Raw genomic sequence first — 15,971 nt, forward strand, 5'->3', positions numbered from 1 at the left:
TTTTTTTTTTCTAATATATAATACCATATTAACTTATAAATTCAACCATTTTTAAAAAGTTGGTCATTTTAAAGAATAAGAGTTGCTATTAGTTTTTGAAAATTTTTCCCTGAGTCTTTACAATCGATCACTATAAAAGCTAGAGAAGATACTATTCAGTTCCTTATATAGTGATATGTAAGGCATATAGGGTAGAAAGCACTGGCACACATGCATAGTACTAAAATTTTCAACAATCAGTTTTTGTTTTTATTGCAGTGGGGCTTGCAAACTACTAAATGCTCTAGACTAAGTATCGGTTGCAATTGCTTTCTTGGGCTATGTGTCATCAGCGAACTCATATTAACCTAATGGATCTAGCCATAAATACTATTCTTTTTCTCACAAGAGCCTATAATGATGGACTTTTATTTTTGCTGAAATAATGGTATATTGTCCAAGTCCTGGATTTAGGTATCAGAACTTTTAGGAGGAATACCAGCATCTCAGGATGTGGTAGTACTTTTTTTGTTGTCGCTAACTTTTCTTCTGTAGATAAGTATCTCAGAGTGCGGACTTCCTAGTCTTTGAACATGATAAAAAATAAAGATACATTCACTTTGTATTCTAATTTGTTTAACTACCCTCACTGGGGAGATGAAAGCAGGAAGGGAGAGCAATAATTCAAAGAGGTTGTTTTCATATCTCTACTATTACACCTTACATAATCAGAGATAGAGTAGAAACACAATTTGATGCTGAAAAATGCATTCATTCCTTCCTCTTTTCTTTGTATGGCTGTTATTTGTATGGCTGATATCAAAGCTATTTTTCATTTAACAGTAGCTATGAAAACATGATAATGTTTTCTAAAATACTATTTACTGACATGAAATAAAATATTAAACATAATTAAAATTTATTCAATATAAATTATATTTGTTTGAAGTAGCGTTAGAGGTACTCATGCTCTTCTCCAGTATTAAGAATAATAGAAACATTATGAATTTAAGGATTTTCAAGATAACATTATGAAATTATACATTTGGACTAGTAAACCAAGGAAGACTTAATTCTGGTTTTGCTTTTGTCTTCCCATCAGAAGTCAGAAACACAATTATCAGACTATGCTCAGTAAAGTAATTCAATACATGCCTGGAAAAAAGTGTAAATGTTTAGTTTTGTAAAGAAAATTTGCTCTGGATGCTAAAACAAATTTTGATTTGTAGCAAACAGTGTATTAAGTATAGCATTCCTGCATAATTTTTTCATACAGGGCCTCAAATAGTTGAAACTAAATATTAGTTTGTATTTCATGCACAAGTACCTTTGAGATAGAACTTATATCTATAAAACTCACTTTGTGTAGTGGTAATACTAAGGATAGATTTTTCTTATTATTGCTGAATCTTGAACGTTCTTAGGATCTGATGCTACTGCTTACAGCCGTAAATAGTCAACAGTTAGTTCTAAATACTCCTAAAGTAGTACTAACATTAATATATTTTCAAAATAAGGGATGTCATAAGTCTGTTAAAAAAAAAAAAAATCCATTAAGACATTATTTTCAGGTCCATTCAGTAATATTTTTTGAGACAAATTTACTCTAAATATCAATTTATTTTTCTTTTAAATGTTAAGTCTGGTGGAAGTCCTCAGATATAAATGGTACCCAGTGTTGGATCTTTAGTTTGGAGACAGCATGTTCTTGAACTGGAACTTTATCTCCTGCTGCTAGAGGTTTGCTTTGAAAGAGGAATATTAACATTGCTCCATTACTATAAAGTAAAAAAGTTTTATAGATGAAAAGCACTATCAGAATATTTATGATTTAATTATTGTATTACCATGACAGCACAATATTGCTCTGTTCTTATTCAGGTTTTCTTTTATAAGCTAATCGATAGTTTATTATGGAATGACTCTACATCTTTGTTGAAACAAGGCTACTCTTTCAATGTTCAAGTTCTACTAGACTTTTGAGTTTGATCCAGCTTTTGAAATTTAGAATGTTCTTGCTGGATTTTCTGGGTTTTGTTCCATTTTTCTAATGATCAGAACTAACTAATGATCATCCTCAGATCGGATGGAGATTAAGTCCTCTCTCTGATGTTAATGCCAGTTTACCATTGACGCAAATCCCAATCCAATTCACAGTTCAACAGATGGATGGAAAGACAGTAGTAAACACCACTAATAAAGATTCGGAGCTCTTTTTTCAAACAATTGACTTATAGGCAAAATATGAGATTATTTTTCTCTCTTGGGTCAAAAGGCATTTGTTAGTGGGTAGCTGCACATCATTCATCAAAAAGAACATCTCAAATTCAAGTCCTCAGGCTACAACCGGGAAGGATTTGACAGACTGAGTATTTCAGTACAGATTTATAACCTGACAAAAAAGTTCCCTTTTGATGATCCCTTAAGAGAACTGTGCCAAATTAGTGGCTTTTGGTGTAGGTTAGTGCTCCACTGATGAGAGACAGTGCACAAAGAACTCTATTTTCGTATTAGTGCTGATCATATTTCAGGGATGGTGTGTCAATCATGCATTCTGAGAGCTATAAGATCTTGCTACTTCCACCAGCCTGCTGCTTTCACGTAGGCTGGCAAGGATTTCTACACTAATTTTGTGCAGTGGACTATGGAATATGTTCTAACATGAAGATTGGTAATTAAAGCTCTCATTAGTATTACTTGAGAATGGCACAACTCAGCTGACTATCTCACAGCAAAATGTTTTCACTGCACCTTCAACTATCAAGATAACAAGTTAATCTCCACATTTGAAGGGGAAAACTATAACTGCATGGTATTACTTAGCTTATTCTTACAAAAGCCACTGTTTCTGAAGTATAAGTTTCCATCATAATTTTACACCAAATTCTGTTGTAGATGAGCATCATTTCTTACACATTAAAGAGAAGGGGGCAAGTGCTTTCTTCAAGAGTGTAAGCAAGTACAAGGCAAATATAGAAATTTAACAAGCTTATCTGTTTTTAATAAGCCTTGCTAACATAACTTAAAACTTTGGATTTTATACTGAATTGATGCTGTTATCGCATTTTTGGTCAGTGACATCAGGCAATGCTTTTCAATTTCTAGATATTTTGAGTTATTTAACAATGCACCAGTCATTAAGAAAGGAAAACGCTGCATAGGAAAGTATGTCACCTCGCTAATGTATTGCACAGGTGCACAGTGTTGAATGCATACCAGGTAAATCACAATATAGGACAGAAAGGGAAAATAAAGTGAATAAAAAATACATTGCCTGGCCTTGAAACACAGGTATCTCATACCAGCACTTTTATATGAAACAATGGAAAACAATCTATTTTTCAAATAAGAATGGAAAGCAGCTTTCTAAAAATCCACCAATTACAGGAACTGCAAATTCTTATGCAACATATTCTTGTTTTCTTTTTACAGAGGGAAAAGTTCATAAAACTGCTGGATCAATTGCACAATTCTCTGAGGATTGATTTATCTAAATACAGGGTATGTGCAACGTATTCTATCTGGAGGAAAACTCAAATGTTTTTTTGTGTAAATATCCTTGTGTGCTTTATCTGCTTAAAGAAGTTTTAGAGATTAATCCCTCTTGTGGCATAGAAGTTGAAAATATTGAGTGCTGACATAAGACCCCGATCCTTTGGAACAAAAACTTTCAGAATTTAAGCAGTTTAACAACAATGTTTTTCCAATTTGAAAAAAGTTATTATTTTCTTTCCAAAAGCTAGGAATAGGTCAAGGGATGAGCAGACATGCAAGAAAGAGTAGGAGTCAATAACTTTGGTTAACTTAATCCATAACTTGATTAAGTTAATTCATCTGGGAATTACCTTCACTGACTTATGTAGTGAAAATTGCAGTTACTGCTGTATTTATTCTGAGAAGCTAACATCTTTGCTACAACTTTCATGCTAAGATCCTAGCAATGTTGAAAGAGACTTGACTCCTCCTTTTTCTACATGGCAGGAATTCCAGTTTCATTTCTGCCTCATGGAAGCTCTTTCCACTGAGGTACGCTCCAAACCCAGCCTTTCAGGAAAGAAGCATGCACTGAATACCTGCCAGTTATCATACTGTTCTGAACTCCTTTTCCATTCCACTGGATCATGAAACTTTTGGATGATACATAAGCAATTAGGGCTCGATCAGCTATGGCTCTCCTTTCAGCTTCTAGGAGTGGCAGCCTCCCCTCTCCAAAGAACAGGGACTTCTCTGTTCATCTGACCTGATTTCTAAAACTGAAGGAGAAAGGGAGTATTTAAAAGAACCCCAAGGCATTAGAGGTAGTAGAAGTTGCACATACTCCGTTTTTAAGACCATATTCTTCATGCAGCAGATATGTTCATTCTAGGATCTTTTAATTTTGAAGAATGTTATCCAGATAATATTGGATAACATTGGATATTGAGGATATTTGGCTGATGTTTCGTTAGTATGAAGCCATTTAAATAACACTACTTCCCATCAGTCTTCCCATTTACCTAGACATCATAGCAAAAATTTCATTTATGATTTCTTCATTAAGCTTACTACTGCATTTATGCCTACAAGTGATTTATGTACCATGGAGAACCCATAAATGATTTTCATTAGCAACATTTTCCAGTCTTTTTGTAGTATTTTTTACTCCATTAGTGTTTTGAAAATATCACAATATTTTAAATCATTCATGTTACAAATACAGGAGCATTATCAGAAGTGTTCCTATTCATGTCAAAGGGATACTCATCACTGTCTTCAGGTAACACGTGAACCTTTCTAATCCTTCCAAGAAGCATCTTCGTTTTGCTAGAGGGTTTTTTTCCTAGCAGTTCAAGGATCTTACCTGTAACTCCAATTTCACATGATTCCTCTCTTCCTGATTCACCAGGATAATTTTCCTGCCAGCAATTCTGAAAGACTCCAAGATCTGAAATCAACTGTGGACCTGCTTACCAGCATTACTTTTTTTCGAATGAAGGTATTGTCCTTTATTTGCACAATGACTCTAAAAAAAAAAAGTGCTGTTGCCTTTTATTTTCCAGGAAAATCATACTCTATTTAATACTCTTAATCAATTAATCTTCTTCAGTTTTAAATTAAATCTCTCAATTTACTGAAGATCATTGAAGCAAAGTCATCTTATTCATACTTTGTATTAGCAATGTGGTAAAAGCCATTATCTTTGGAAAATAAACAACTATCTTTTCCTCTTTTAACAATTATTTTTACATCTCCTGAAGGAAACAAAAAATTTACCTTTTTAGTTCATTTAAAGTCAAGTCATATAAAGCAAACTCAATTGAACTCCTTAGAAACATGTATATAGGCATATAGAATAACGTTTTCCTAGTAGTATCGTAATATCACATGTCAAACAGCAAAATAAGTCTGATAACTCTACTTGCTTTAGTCACTCCAGATGTTGATATCTACATGGTCAAGTTCTGAAATATTTTTAGAATGGAATGGTAGACACTGATACTACTGGATGAAAATACAGAAGCACAAAACAATGTTTGTCGCAATAGCATGTGATTTCACTGTTAGGCACTTCATAAAGATAATTAAAATAATCCATTAAGTTGAAATTCAAATTAATGTATCCTAAAGTGGGGTAAAAAGCTGAACCCTTTGCTTTAAAAAATGAAGAGCTATTTGGCTGATAATCTTATTCAGAGGAAAGCACATAATTATATGCTTTAATTATTTCCTAAATAATGGAAAAACCCTTTGGTAAACCCTTGGGCATGTATGCTTCTTTAATCATATGAATAATCTCATTCAAATAAAACTTAGTGATACAATCTACTTGCTTAACTTAAGTATGTGTTTTAGTGCATCTTTAAACTAAAATCACCTTAAGTCAACACAATTTTAAATATTTTTATCATTGTTATATTTCAACCCTTTTCATTCTGTCTTACAGAAACACATTCATTGCAACACTTGGATTTTTTGTGTTCAATCTAATTCTGACATTCTACCATTTATTAAATATTTTATTAGGTCCTTGAATTGCAGAGCCCACCTCGAGCCAGTACTGTAGTGAAAGACTGTGTAAGAGCCTGTCTGGACTCAACATATAAATATATTTTTGACAATTGCTATGACCTCTACTCCCAGTTAGTGGATCAGGTAAGGCCAATATGAACTTGTTTCATGCTATTGTTCATTCATTATTGTTAGTTTACCATAAGTAAATACAAAGCATTCCAGTGTTCCTTCATATCAAAGCACTCGGGTTGTTTTCATTTTATTTATGTGAGAAGGAGCAATATATTATAAATAAACCCACAGATGGCTATGAACTCTAAAATGTTTAACAAGATGAGTTTCAAAATGAAAATGTTAACTCATAACTTAGTCATCACATTAGACATGACTGTAAACTTGTCCAGTGGCTTTAGGGAAGATGCCATTAGATTGATTACTGCTCATTTAAGATCCATAATTGGAAAATAATTTTTAAAAATCTAATCTTTCACTTCAGTAGCTTTAGAAAAGAAGCATTATCATTTGCTGAAAATTATATACTATCTTTCCAGCCTTATATTTTAATACCTATGATACATGCTTGGATCCAAGCTTTAGTAACTGCTTCAGGAAAGCAGGGGATAATTCTATAACATTCTTAATAATTATTATAGAATAATAATTCTATAACATTTCTTAATATTAGTTCGTCAGGCTGAACTGTCAATACAAAATAATTATAGCATTTGTCATATTCCAAATGCCATGCAAAAGCCTTGAGAATGCTTTTTTTTCTATAATATGGCCAGAGTTTATTCTATAAGTAATGCTAAAATTAAGAAATTTGTATCTGCAGAATTATACAACTGTTTAAAAGGAGCATCACTGCTTTATCACATTACCTCTTGTTCCTTACTTTTGCCTTCTGGGTGGTACACTGGAAAAATGGTATTTAAGTAACTATTCCTGCCTTGAAAAGGATGAATTAAGTTGTTTGGCAAATGCACATTTGCTGTGTAGTACATAATAGGTAAGAACAGTCATGCTACATGATATAAGACATCAAAATTTATCTGAAAGCACGTTTCACTTGAATCCAAAATACGAATTCTTGTATTTCAGGAGAGGCAGTACATGCTATATATTCAACTTTTCTGAAATGAGAATTATTTTCTAATGTTGGATTCCTGTTACATGAGAAAACTTATCTCTAGCTCCCAAGCTTTGAACATAAGATTTTCTCACCAGCACCCATAGGCACCCCACACTCTGAATGCTTGTGTATGTGTTTACTCTCCAACAGATTATATTGTAAGTTGAGTAGCAGTATAAACTAGTAGAAGGAGCAGCTGCAGACATCACATCTATTTGCCTTATAAACTGTTCTGTTTTCTTGCTAACATTTACTCTGCAGCAATTTGATCTTGTCTGTTAAATATAATATGAGCTGTTGCTAGACTGGGTATTGCATAAGTCTGCAGAGTTTATCAGCAGATGCTAGCCATTTTAGTAAACAGCTAAAAGTGAAGTAATCTTACTTCTGCAAAGCATTGTGATACCTGCAAAAGCTTATCTGTATTTTAAAATTTTCACTACTTTTTTCTGTGAATTCATAAAATAGTTTAGCCTGAGTATTTTAGTAGATGGTTTAAAAATGCAGGGATATTATAGCCTTTCTGTTTGGTGGAGAATGTAAAACAAGTTTAAAGTGACGCCTCTCTCCAAATTTTTTTTTTTTGATCAGAAGGATGGGCACTGTCATTGTATTATTTTTCACTTACACAACTCTACTTAATGATAGAGCAATATGAAGTCCTGAAATAAACATTAAAAAAAAAAAAAACAACAAATATTCACTCAGCTGGAAAACTGAATTAACTGCATTTCACTGTATTTATATGCCTCTTCTATTCTCTTTCAGCAAGGTTTCCAACAGGTGAGTTTATATGTAGAAACTTTAAGCAGACAAGTGTCTATAGAGTTACAGTCACTAGCAAGTACAAGAAATTTTAGTGAAAATGTTCTAAAAGCAAAATTTAAAATTAAGATAAATAGACCACATTCAAAATAACTCATCGCTACCAGTAATCAAACAACAATCACATATAATCTTAATAACAGATACTAAAACTTTCTGTTTTACAACAGGTGGAAGGCAATTCTGAGAAATATAATCTAACTAATCTTGCTTTAATAGAAAGATGAATAAAGTAATTCAAATTACTACCTAAATTTTGTATCAGCTCTAGAGTTGTACAAGGAAACTGCCTTCTGCATTATCCTCATATAGTTTACTACCAATATATCTGCACGTGCATTTAATTTTAGGAACAGCTAAGTAAACATCTTGCTGGAACCTATAACTCTGGACGTTTTCCAGTGAATCCAGGTGCACTGCAGACTGGCTTGTGGTATCACTGTTATAATAATGAAGCAGTAACCAATATTGTAATTAACGTTTCATTAGCTTTGTGTCCAAACCCCTTACTCCGATTACACCAGATTCCCACCTTAGGCCTTCTTCATTAACCGCTCTCTTCTCTCTGCTTCCCTCCCCATCAGATGAGGCCTCCTCCTCGCAGAGGGAGGAAAGGAGTTCATCCTAGCATGGTGGTGCAGCACAGGAGGTTCATGTTTTAGCTGCACAGCTGAGATTTGGGCTGTGAGTAGTGAAAACTGAAATCGATGAACCCCAAAGCCACAAGAAACGGTTCACGTGTAGGTCACCACCTGCCCTCACTCAGGGGAAAGACTGGCAGCTGTTGTCCTGCCAAGGCCCACTGCAGGCTCAGGGTTTTACCATGGTTCGTTTCTTGCCTGAATCATATTGTGGATGATGTTACGAAAAAGTGGAGTCTAGACAGTCTACTTAAACAGTAGCATTGCCATCTGGCCAGAAGTGGTGGGTTCCTCATGTTATATATACTAGCTCTGTGTGTAATTCATGTTAACCACCACCTGCGTTTGCTTTTGTCTACAACCTAAAATTCTCAAAGATGCCTGGCACAGTATTCTAGAAAATACATTTAATGACTGAATGTGTGTAATTGTCTGATTTTGGGGTGAAAATATAACAATGAATGATGAAATTGAGGGTGCTCAAGCTGCAGTTTGGGGAAATTTATCACTATAAGAAGAGTAACACGTAAATCACGAAATATGCTCAGCAATCCCTGCTTCCTCTTTTTATTAATCTCTACCTTTGTCAGAGAGGCAATCACTGTTATAAAGCAAATATCTTGCAGCAAAATATCACCCTGGGGAACAGCAATATCTCTAGGGTGTAGCATGGTGAATGCTAACAGTATGCAAAAATGCCATACTACAGTTTCATACCAGAATACAAACAGCTGATGACAAAGCAAATGACTACTACAGATAATAAAACACGACACCTTGACAGTCTTACTGCCATGTATATTACTGTCCTCATTATTTGAGACAAAGAACTCTGATGAGCAACTACCTAATTCCTTATGCAGCGGATGTAGTATTTTCTCTTTTTAAGTAACACTGATCTGAGTGAAGACCTAGGTGCCTTATGTTGAAAAAAATAATGTCTTTAAAAAGTCATTTAGGAAGCACTTTGATAATTTTCTGACTCAATTTACAAATATGTCACTGTTTCTGTTTTCTTAAAAAAACAAAATATTTTGAAATTTTGGCTGATGCTCACAATGAATGAAGTCCCTTCAATAATTCTTTTTGCAGTCTTCTCCACTGAGTGAAACCAATAAAATGCAAACCAAACTCTTCCTCTTCTCTGAAGAGCTTTTGATCAGTACAAATCATTTCATGACTGATAGCATCAGTATACTGGAAAGAAACACTGGGATATTCTATATTTGACACCTGCTCAGCAGAATAGTATTGAAATTCTACCTGATTTTGGAGAGCTTTTCTTTGTTACTCAGCTCCGTGTGTTGTCACAGTGAAGCATGGTGCAGAAAACCAGGAGCTAGCAACAAATTAATGAGTTCTGGAGCCAGATTTTACACAGCTGTAGCAGCACAGTGCTCTTCCCTTGCGATTTATCTCTGCTTAGAGGTATAGCACCTTAGGTCAGGTTGATAATGTACTAATAATATCCTAGCTTTTGGGAATCAGAGTTTCTGTATTAACAAGTTGCTGTAGACTAACATGTGGATGGACCTATGCTTTGAGAGCTGGCTCAGTTTTGCTGACCAGGGTCTCTGGTCACTTTTCCAGTTGGGATTTGGGAACCCAAGCCACTTAGTTGCTTTTGAAGGTGTACCTCTTTTTCTTTAGTAGAAATGACAAAAAAGTGGTAGATTATTAATTTCTTATAGAAGTAGTATAAGAATTGAATCATGAAGCATGTGATCTGTGTTCTCCAAACACATTCAAAAGTATGACGCGGGAAATAAAGTTGTACGGTAGTGAAAGCTGTTTACCCCAGGGAGTCCTATTTTTCAGGCTTGCAAATTTCTGTGCCAAGTAATACTTGTTGTGAGGCACTTTGTTATATTTACATACTGCTTCAGTTGCACTGAAAAGGTTCTAACTTCTTCAAATCTGGCATGCAGAGGGTACTTAGAGACCCCTCCTTATGTTGTAGCATTGTGTTTGGTGGGCAGCGCGTTAGCCACGGTAACAGAAAAACCTTTGATAAAGTACTTCAGAACAGCAGAAGGATGCATTTTTTGCACACACAGGTTTCTGCATCTAGGTTTGTGACATACTTCCTGTAGGTTGATGATTATGGTGTAATTAGTAGTTCAGCAATCACAGGACAGGCATCAATTCAGGTACACAAAACCATCTGGCATCCCAATTACATACTTGAGCTGAGGCCAAAGTACTTCAGCCTCCTTTCTACCTAGATTAACATGGTAGTTACCATGCCTGTATTTATCCATGCTGTAAACAGACTTCTATTTCCAAATAAAATATGCTCATAGCAAATGTCCTCACTACTGCATTTCAGTTCTGTCCTCCCCCTGTTTCACCTCATATTTCTGACCACTTTGTGGCCAGAAGATTAAGAGCATAAGACTGGCCATGCCACATCAGACAAAAGATTCATCTGGCTCAGTATCCTGTCTCTGATTGTGAGCAAAGCAGACAGCTAAGGAAAAGCTTTATAAACTATATAAACTTTAGCTCATATATTCATTCCCTTAATGGAACTCATTCTGTATCCTTCATAAACCTTGCTGTCCTTTTCTGAGCATTTTCCAGTTCTGCTATATTATTTTCAGGGTGAGAAGGGGAGAGGCCAGATTTGTATGCAACATTCAAAATATGATCACCCCATGGAGAGAGGAAGGAGAATAAGGATGTTCTTTGTGGTGTGCTCTGTCCTGACAATTCTTCACGGTTGATTTGCTCTCTTTGCTGCTTTATCACTGCACTGATGTTTTTATGGAAATATCTGTCATAACCTTAAGATGTCTCTCCTGTGGCGGTGGTGAGCTCAGAGTCCCAGTGTAATATGCAGGAGACAGTGTGTGGGACGTACAGTGGTCTTGACTGCTGTGTCCTTAGATTAGGAAACAGAGCTTGTGAGACAGTCTTAGGGAGAACTACCCTTCTGCCCATTGGGTCAGAAAACTTCTGATTTACCTTGCTGGAGCTGTACATGACTGGTCTAAAACATCATTGTTTCTTCTTTCTTTAGCAAGTAGATTTGCATTTAAAACCTTGTAAGCAATAGCGTTTGAGCCGTAGTCCTTTGTAGACTGTTTTGTATGTTATAACCTTCAGAGTGTTAAGTATGCACATTACACATCAAAAAGCAAGGGACCTACAGGGGTTGATAGATTTTCTTAAAAGTTGAAATGCTGTGTTTTACAGTTTTCCAAAGTAAAGGCAACATTTCTATCCTTTCAATTTGTAATATATATTATATAACGTATCATATATAAAATATATGATATATAGTATATAATTTATAATAAATTTTAAAAGATGCATGATGTTATTGTTATGAAGGAAAGAATCCTTCTTTCTTTACCACAGTTGTCCTTTAATGTAGATATGTTGCAGAGAGCAGGATATTATTACAACTAGACTTCCACATTCTTAAAAATATTGCAGTGTAGATCTTTCAGGGCAGTATGAAGGTTATGCTGATTGCTGCAAAGAGCTTTCAATAAGTGAGGGGCTCATTTGGGTCTTTCTCCACCTATTCCCTGCGTAAGCATAGTGCTTTTGGGAAGGTGGGGCAAATCAAACCACAGCAGCACTTGTCTTGCCACTCCAGAGGAGCTATACGTGTTATGCTGCCCTGAATGGGTAGAACAATTACATCGTCTCCTTTCATGTGCCAGTCCTCAAAGAAAAAGAAAGAATCTGTATTAGAATTTATCCAAAAGGATTCCATTCCATTTCAGTTGGTACTGGAGAAGGATACATGGAATATGGTTTCTGTTTCAAATACAAAAACAGTTTAGGAGTTACTATGCAACAGCACTGCTCAGGGGGTACTGGTTCAGTGAAATCCCTCACATGTTTTGAATGCATTTTGAGTGTCTGCAAACAGTTTCTGGCTTTAGTCTCTCTAAGTAAATGCTGTAAAGCCAAATTTTCATTCTTTACATACATAAAAATTAAAAAAAAAAAAAAATTATAAGAATAGGTGTGTGTAATACCTATAAATGTCTATATGTGTGTATTTTATACATATATATATATTCCCTGATGATTCTTAACGTCTTCCAAATTAAATAATATTAACTGAGCAGTTTAAAAATACAGAAACACCATTGAAAGTAATGTTTCATCATCTAAGACTGATCTATAAAATTGCACTCTGTAGCCTCACACTAATCAGGGCTACTGCCCTTGGTTTCCATTCAGCTTCCATTCTATCATTTTTATATAGAAAATATGATATTCTGAAAGTTAGGTTGGGGCTTGCATCAGACATAGTCTTCATGCAGATTAGTTTCTGAAATCATAGGATTAGATTTGTCAAAGTTACACCATACAGATGTTGTGTATTGATTGCACAGAACATAACAAAATAAAAACATAGCAAAATAAAACTAGAAATTTGTCCTACAAACCGGTAAAATCAATGATGAGAGAAGTTGAAAGCCCTTTATTTGTCTCAGGTCTAGAGGTGTAGATTTTAATCCTGCTTCACACTGTGCCCGAGATTTCTTTTTCCACCCTCAGCCATATTTTCCAGAGTGCAAAATATGTTTGCTTGTCAATAGTTTAGCCTTTTTTATCTTAAACTCAGAAGAATGCCTCTACGTTTTATCTTTTTCTTTAAGAGAATATCAAAATTCCAGCAACAGGTTTTGGTGCCTCTGTGCCACATGATCCATTGTTTGCATATGAACTCAGGTGACTAGGAAATTGATAGTAAAAGGAAATCGAGAAAAACATGATTTAGTGCAGGTAAAGAACTTATTTTGATACATATCATATGAAAAGTTCCTCTTACTTTCTCTTTCTGATTTTGATGTATTCTGTGGCAAAAGACACACAGTTATAAATCACCTAGTTTAAATCTTGTATTAAAAAAAAAGCCATAGAATCTGCAGTATTTCCTTTGTTTGTAAATCTTAAGTGAATTATATGACTTCTCTTTAAAGATACTTTACTTATAAGGTGTTTGCAATTATCTAGTTTTCCAAATTAATTACAGTACTCTCAATAAAATTAAATATCCTGTAACAAAATATATTGCGAAATACACGAGGAAACATCCATCAGGTTATCTCTCAGTTGGATTCCTAAAATGATGAAAACTGAATTAAGACAGCTTTGCCCAGGCAAGCACATCTAAGTGTAGCTCTACAAAATAATTGAAACTTCTTTTCTCTGAAACTGACTGAAATTTTATCCAAAACAGCTTAGTACGCTTGATACAACATGAGGAACTAATTGTATTTTACATGTCCTATGATGCTCTTTGGGATTTTCTTTTCCAACAGATGTGGGATCACCGCTGAAGCGAGTGTTATTCTTGGCATTGGCTGCTGTTTGAATTTTACCCTGTTTCATGTGTTCCAAATAAGTTTTCAAATGTCTTTAACTAGTGTTAATATACTGTTGTAGGAATTTACTTAGAACTGTCTATTAGCAGTAAAGACAGCATCCCCTGTGACAAAGAATTAATAAAAAGGCACACAGTTTAAGAATGCATCATAAAATCTAATGCCTGACAATCAGATTTATGATCCACTAAGTAAATTCACGGGACATAACTTCTGTATTAAGTCAAGGGCGTTGGCTGAGATCAAAACCAAAGAGATTTTAATTAAAGGAATATTTGGAATCTAGGATCCTTAGCAATATATTCCTAATCTAAATCTAATTACATGTCTACAATTGCAACAGATTGCTTTGTAAACTTTTCTAAGTGATAGGAAATAATAGTGAACTTCAGTATAATGATCAAAAATTTCTCATTCTGGCAGTCCTGAGCTGTGTCATCTTGGAGAAACATGATGAGAACATACAATTTTTAAAAGCAGAATCAGGCAAACAACTATATTCATTAGAACCCAGGCAATCCCATTTACTCCTCATGCCTGTTTCATGTAGTCCATTTTTCTAAAATATTTCATTATTTAAGTTTGCCACTTCCATGTTGTTGCTTGACATTTTTGTATGGTGAAGGATGTATGGTATGCTACAACTTTAGAGTCATCCTAAAGACAAGAAGTAGCCAAGTAACGTGAGCATATAAAAACCTGTGTTGTCATGTCTTGATAGTGAGACATCATCTGGTATTATTGTTTGTTTGATCTGCCAGCAGATGCCTTTTAGGAATATTACTATTCTGCCTTTGGCCAGTTAGTTATTGAGCTTTTAAGTATAGGATCTACTACGGTATCTTCTTATGGCATTTCATGGTTCTGTGCATGTGATCAGCATTCCAGCCCAAGTGACGTTACAGGGAGTCAAGGTATTTTAAGTAGTCTTTCCTAAGTGAAGAGGCTAGTGGAAAAGAAAGTGATTCTGCTAATTGGCAGACTTTCATTTGTATCAATGCTTCCTGAAAGTTCTCTTGGTTACTATAAGAGCAATCTGTGATTATAGCTCGTTCAGTGAATTATGTATCCACCAAAAATGAAAGACAGGCAACTTCAGAAAATCGTTCCTTTAAAAAGTCATGAATCATGAACAGTATCAGTTAACTAGTGATTTTGTTGTCTTGATATATTGAGAATTTATGCTCCTCCTGATCTTTTCAGATGTATTTTTTTAAAATCTCATTATCAGTATTATCCTCTATAATGATAAGCAGTATTCAGCGGCTCATTTATCTTATCACTGTATTTGTGCCAATGTGGCACTAATTGGGTATATCAGATATTTAATTCATGTTTTTATACTGGCAGTTTCTTTCTAATGGATATAACTTGAGTGAAAAAAGAAAGTTACTATTATCAAGATAAGCTTTTTCCACTGAAAGACCATATAGTTAACCATGTTTATACTCCAGAAATTTTGTGTGTGTAAATTGTTGTAAGCATATACTTTGCTTATGTACAAGCTAATCTAATCTTGACATTTTAAAAGGCCTTTCCGCAACTTCTGCACAGACTGTAAATACACCGTACCATGTAAGTACATATGGTATTATTTCTTAAAGTGAAAGGATGCATACTATTGAGAACTGGTTGGATATGAGACCAAATCACAAAATGGAGACATGAGCTATTACCATCACACTTACAAAATTAGAGCAGATAAATTTCTTTTGAGACCACAGAGAAAGAAAAACTTAACTTATATTTTCATTTAATAAGAGGGCATTCTTACTGACTGTTCACAACAGACTGATGGTGAACCCATGTCACCAAAGCAGACTTCAACAAAGCAATACAGAAATTAAACTTCAATGCCTCTAAAAGGGTGTTTCATTTCATTACGAAAATGTTAAAATATAATTGTATGATGCTGTCCTCTCACTTTTTCTACACTGTACTGCAGTTTACTGTGCCTCTCAGTTATGCCAATGCAAACATTTTCAAGCCAAACAAATAGACACTGAAGCCGTAGCATTTGTAGGTCAGCTGGGTATGTAACAGTGTGAT

At 34.7% G+C, this 15,971-nt stretch overlaps 1 protein-coding gene across 7 annotated transcripts in view; it reads left to right on the forward strand.

Moving 5' to 3' along the window:
* UNC13C (unc-13 homolog C) overlaps positions 1-15,971 on the forward strand; it is a 244,707-nt gene that overhangs the window by 150,371 nt on the left and 78,365 nt on the right. For all 7 annotated transcript variants that reach the window (XM_075160101.1, XM_075160104.1, XM_075160102.1 and 4 more), the window contains 3 exons: positions 3,412-3,480; positions 4,865-4,954; positions 5,983-6,111. In XM_075160101.1, the coding sequence (XP_075016202.1) occupies positions 3,412-3,480; positions 4,865-4,954; positions 5,983-6,111 (288 nt within the window). The remainder of the gene's footprint in view (positions 1-3,411; positions 3,481-4,864; positions 4,955-5,982; positions 6,112-15,971) is intronic.

The sequence above is a fragment of the Calonectris borealis genome, chromosome 11 (genome assembly GCF_964195595.1).
Source record: "Calonectris borealis chromosome 11, bCalBor7.hap1.2, whole genome shotgun sequence".
Taxonomy (NCBI): domain Eukaryota; kingdom Metazoa; phylum Chordata; class Aves; order Procellariiformes; family Procellariidae; genus Calonectris; species Calonectris borealis.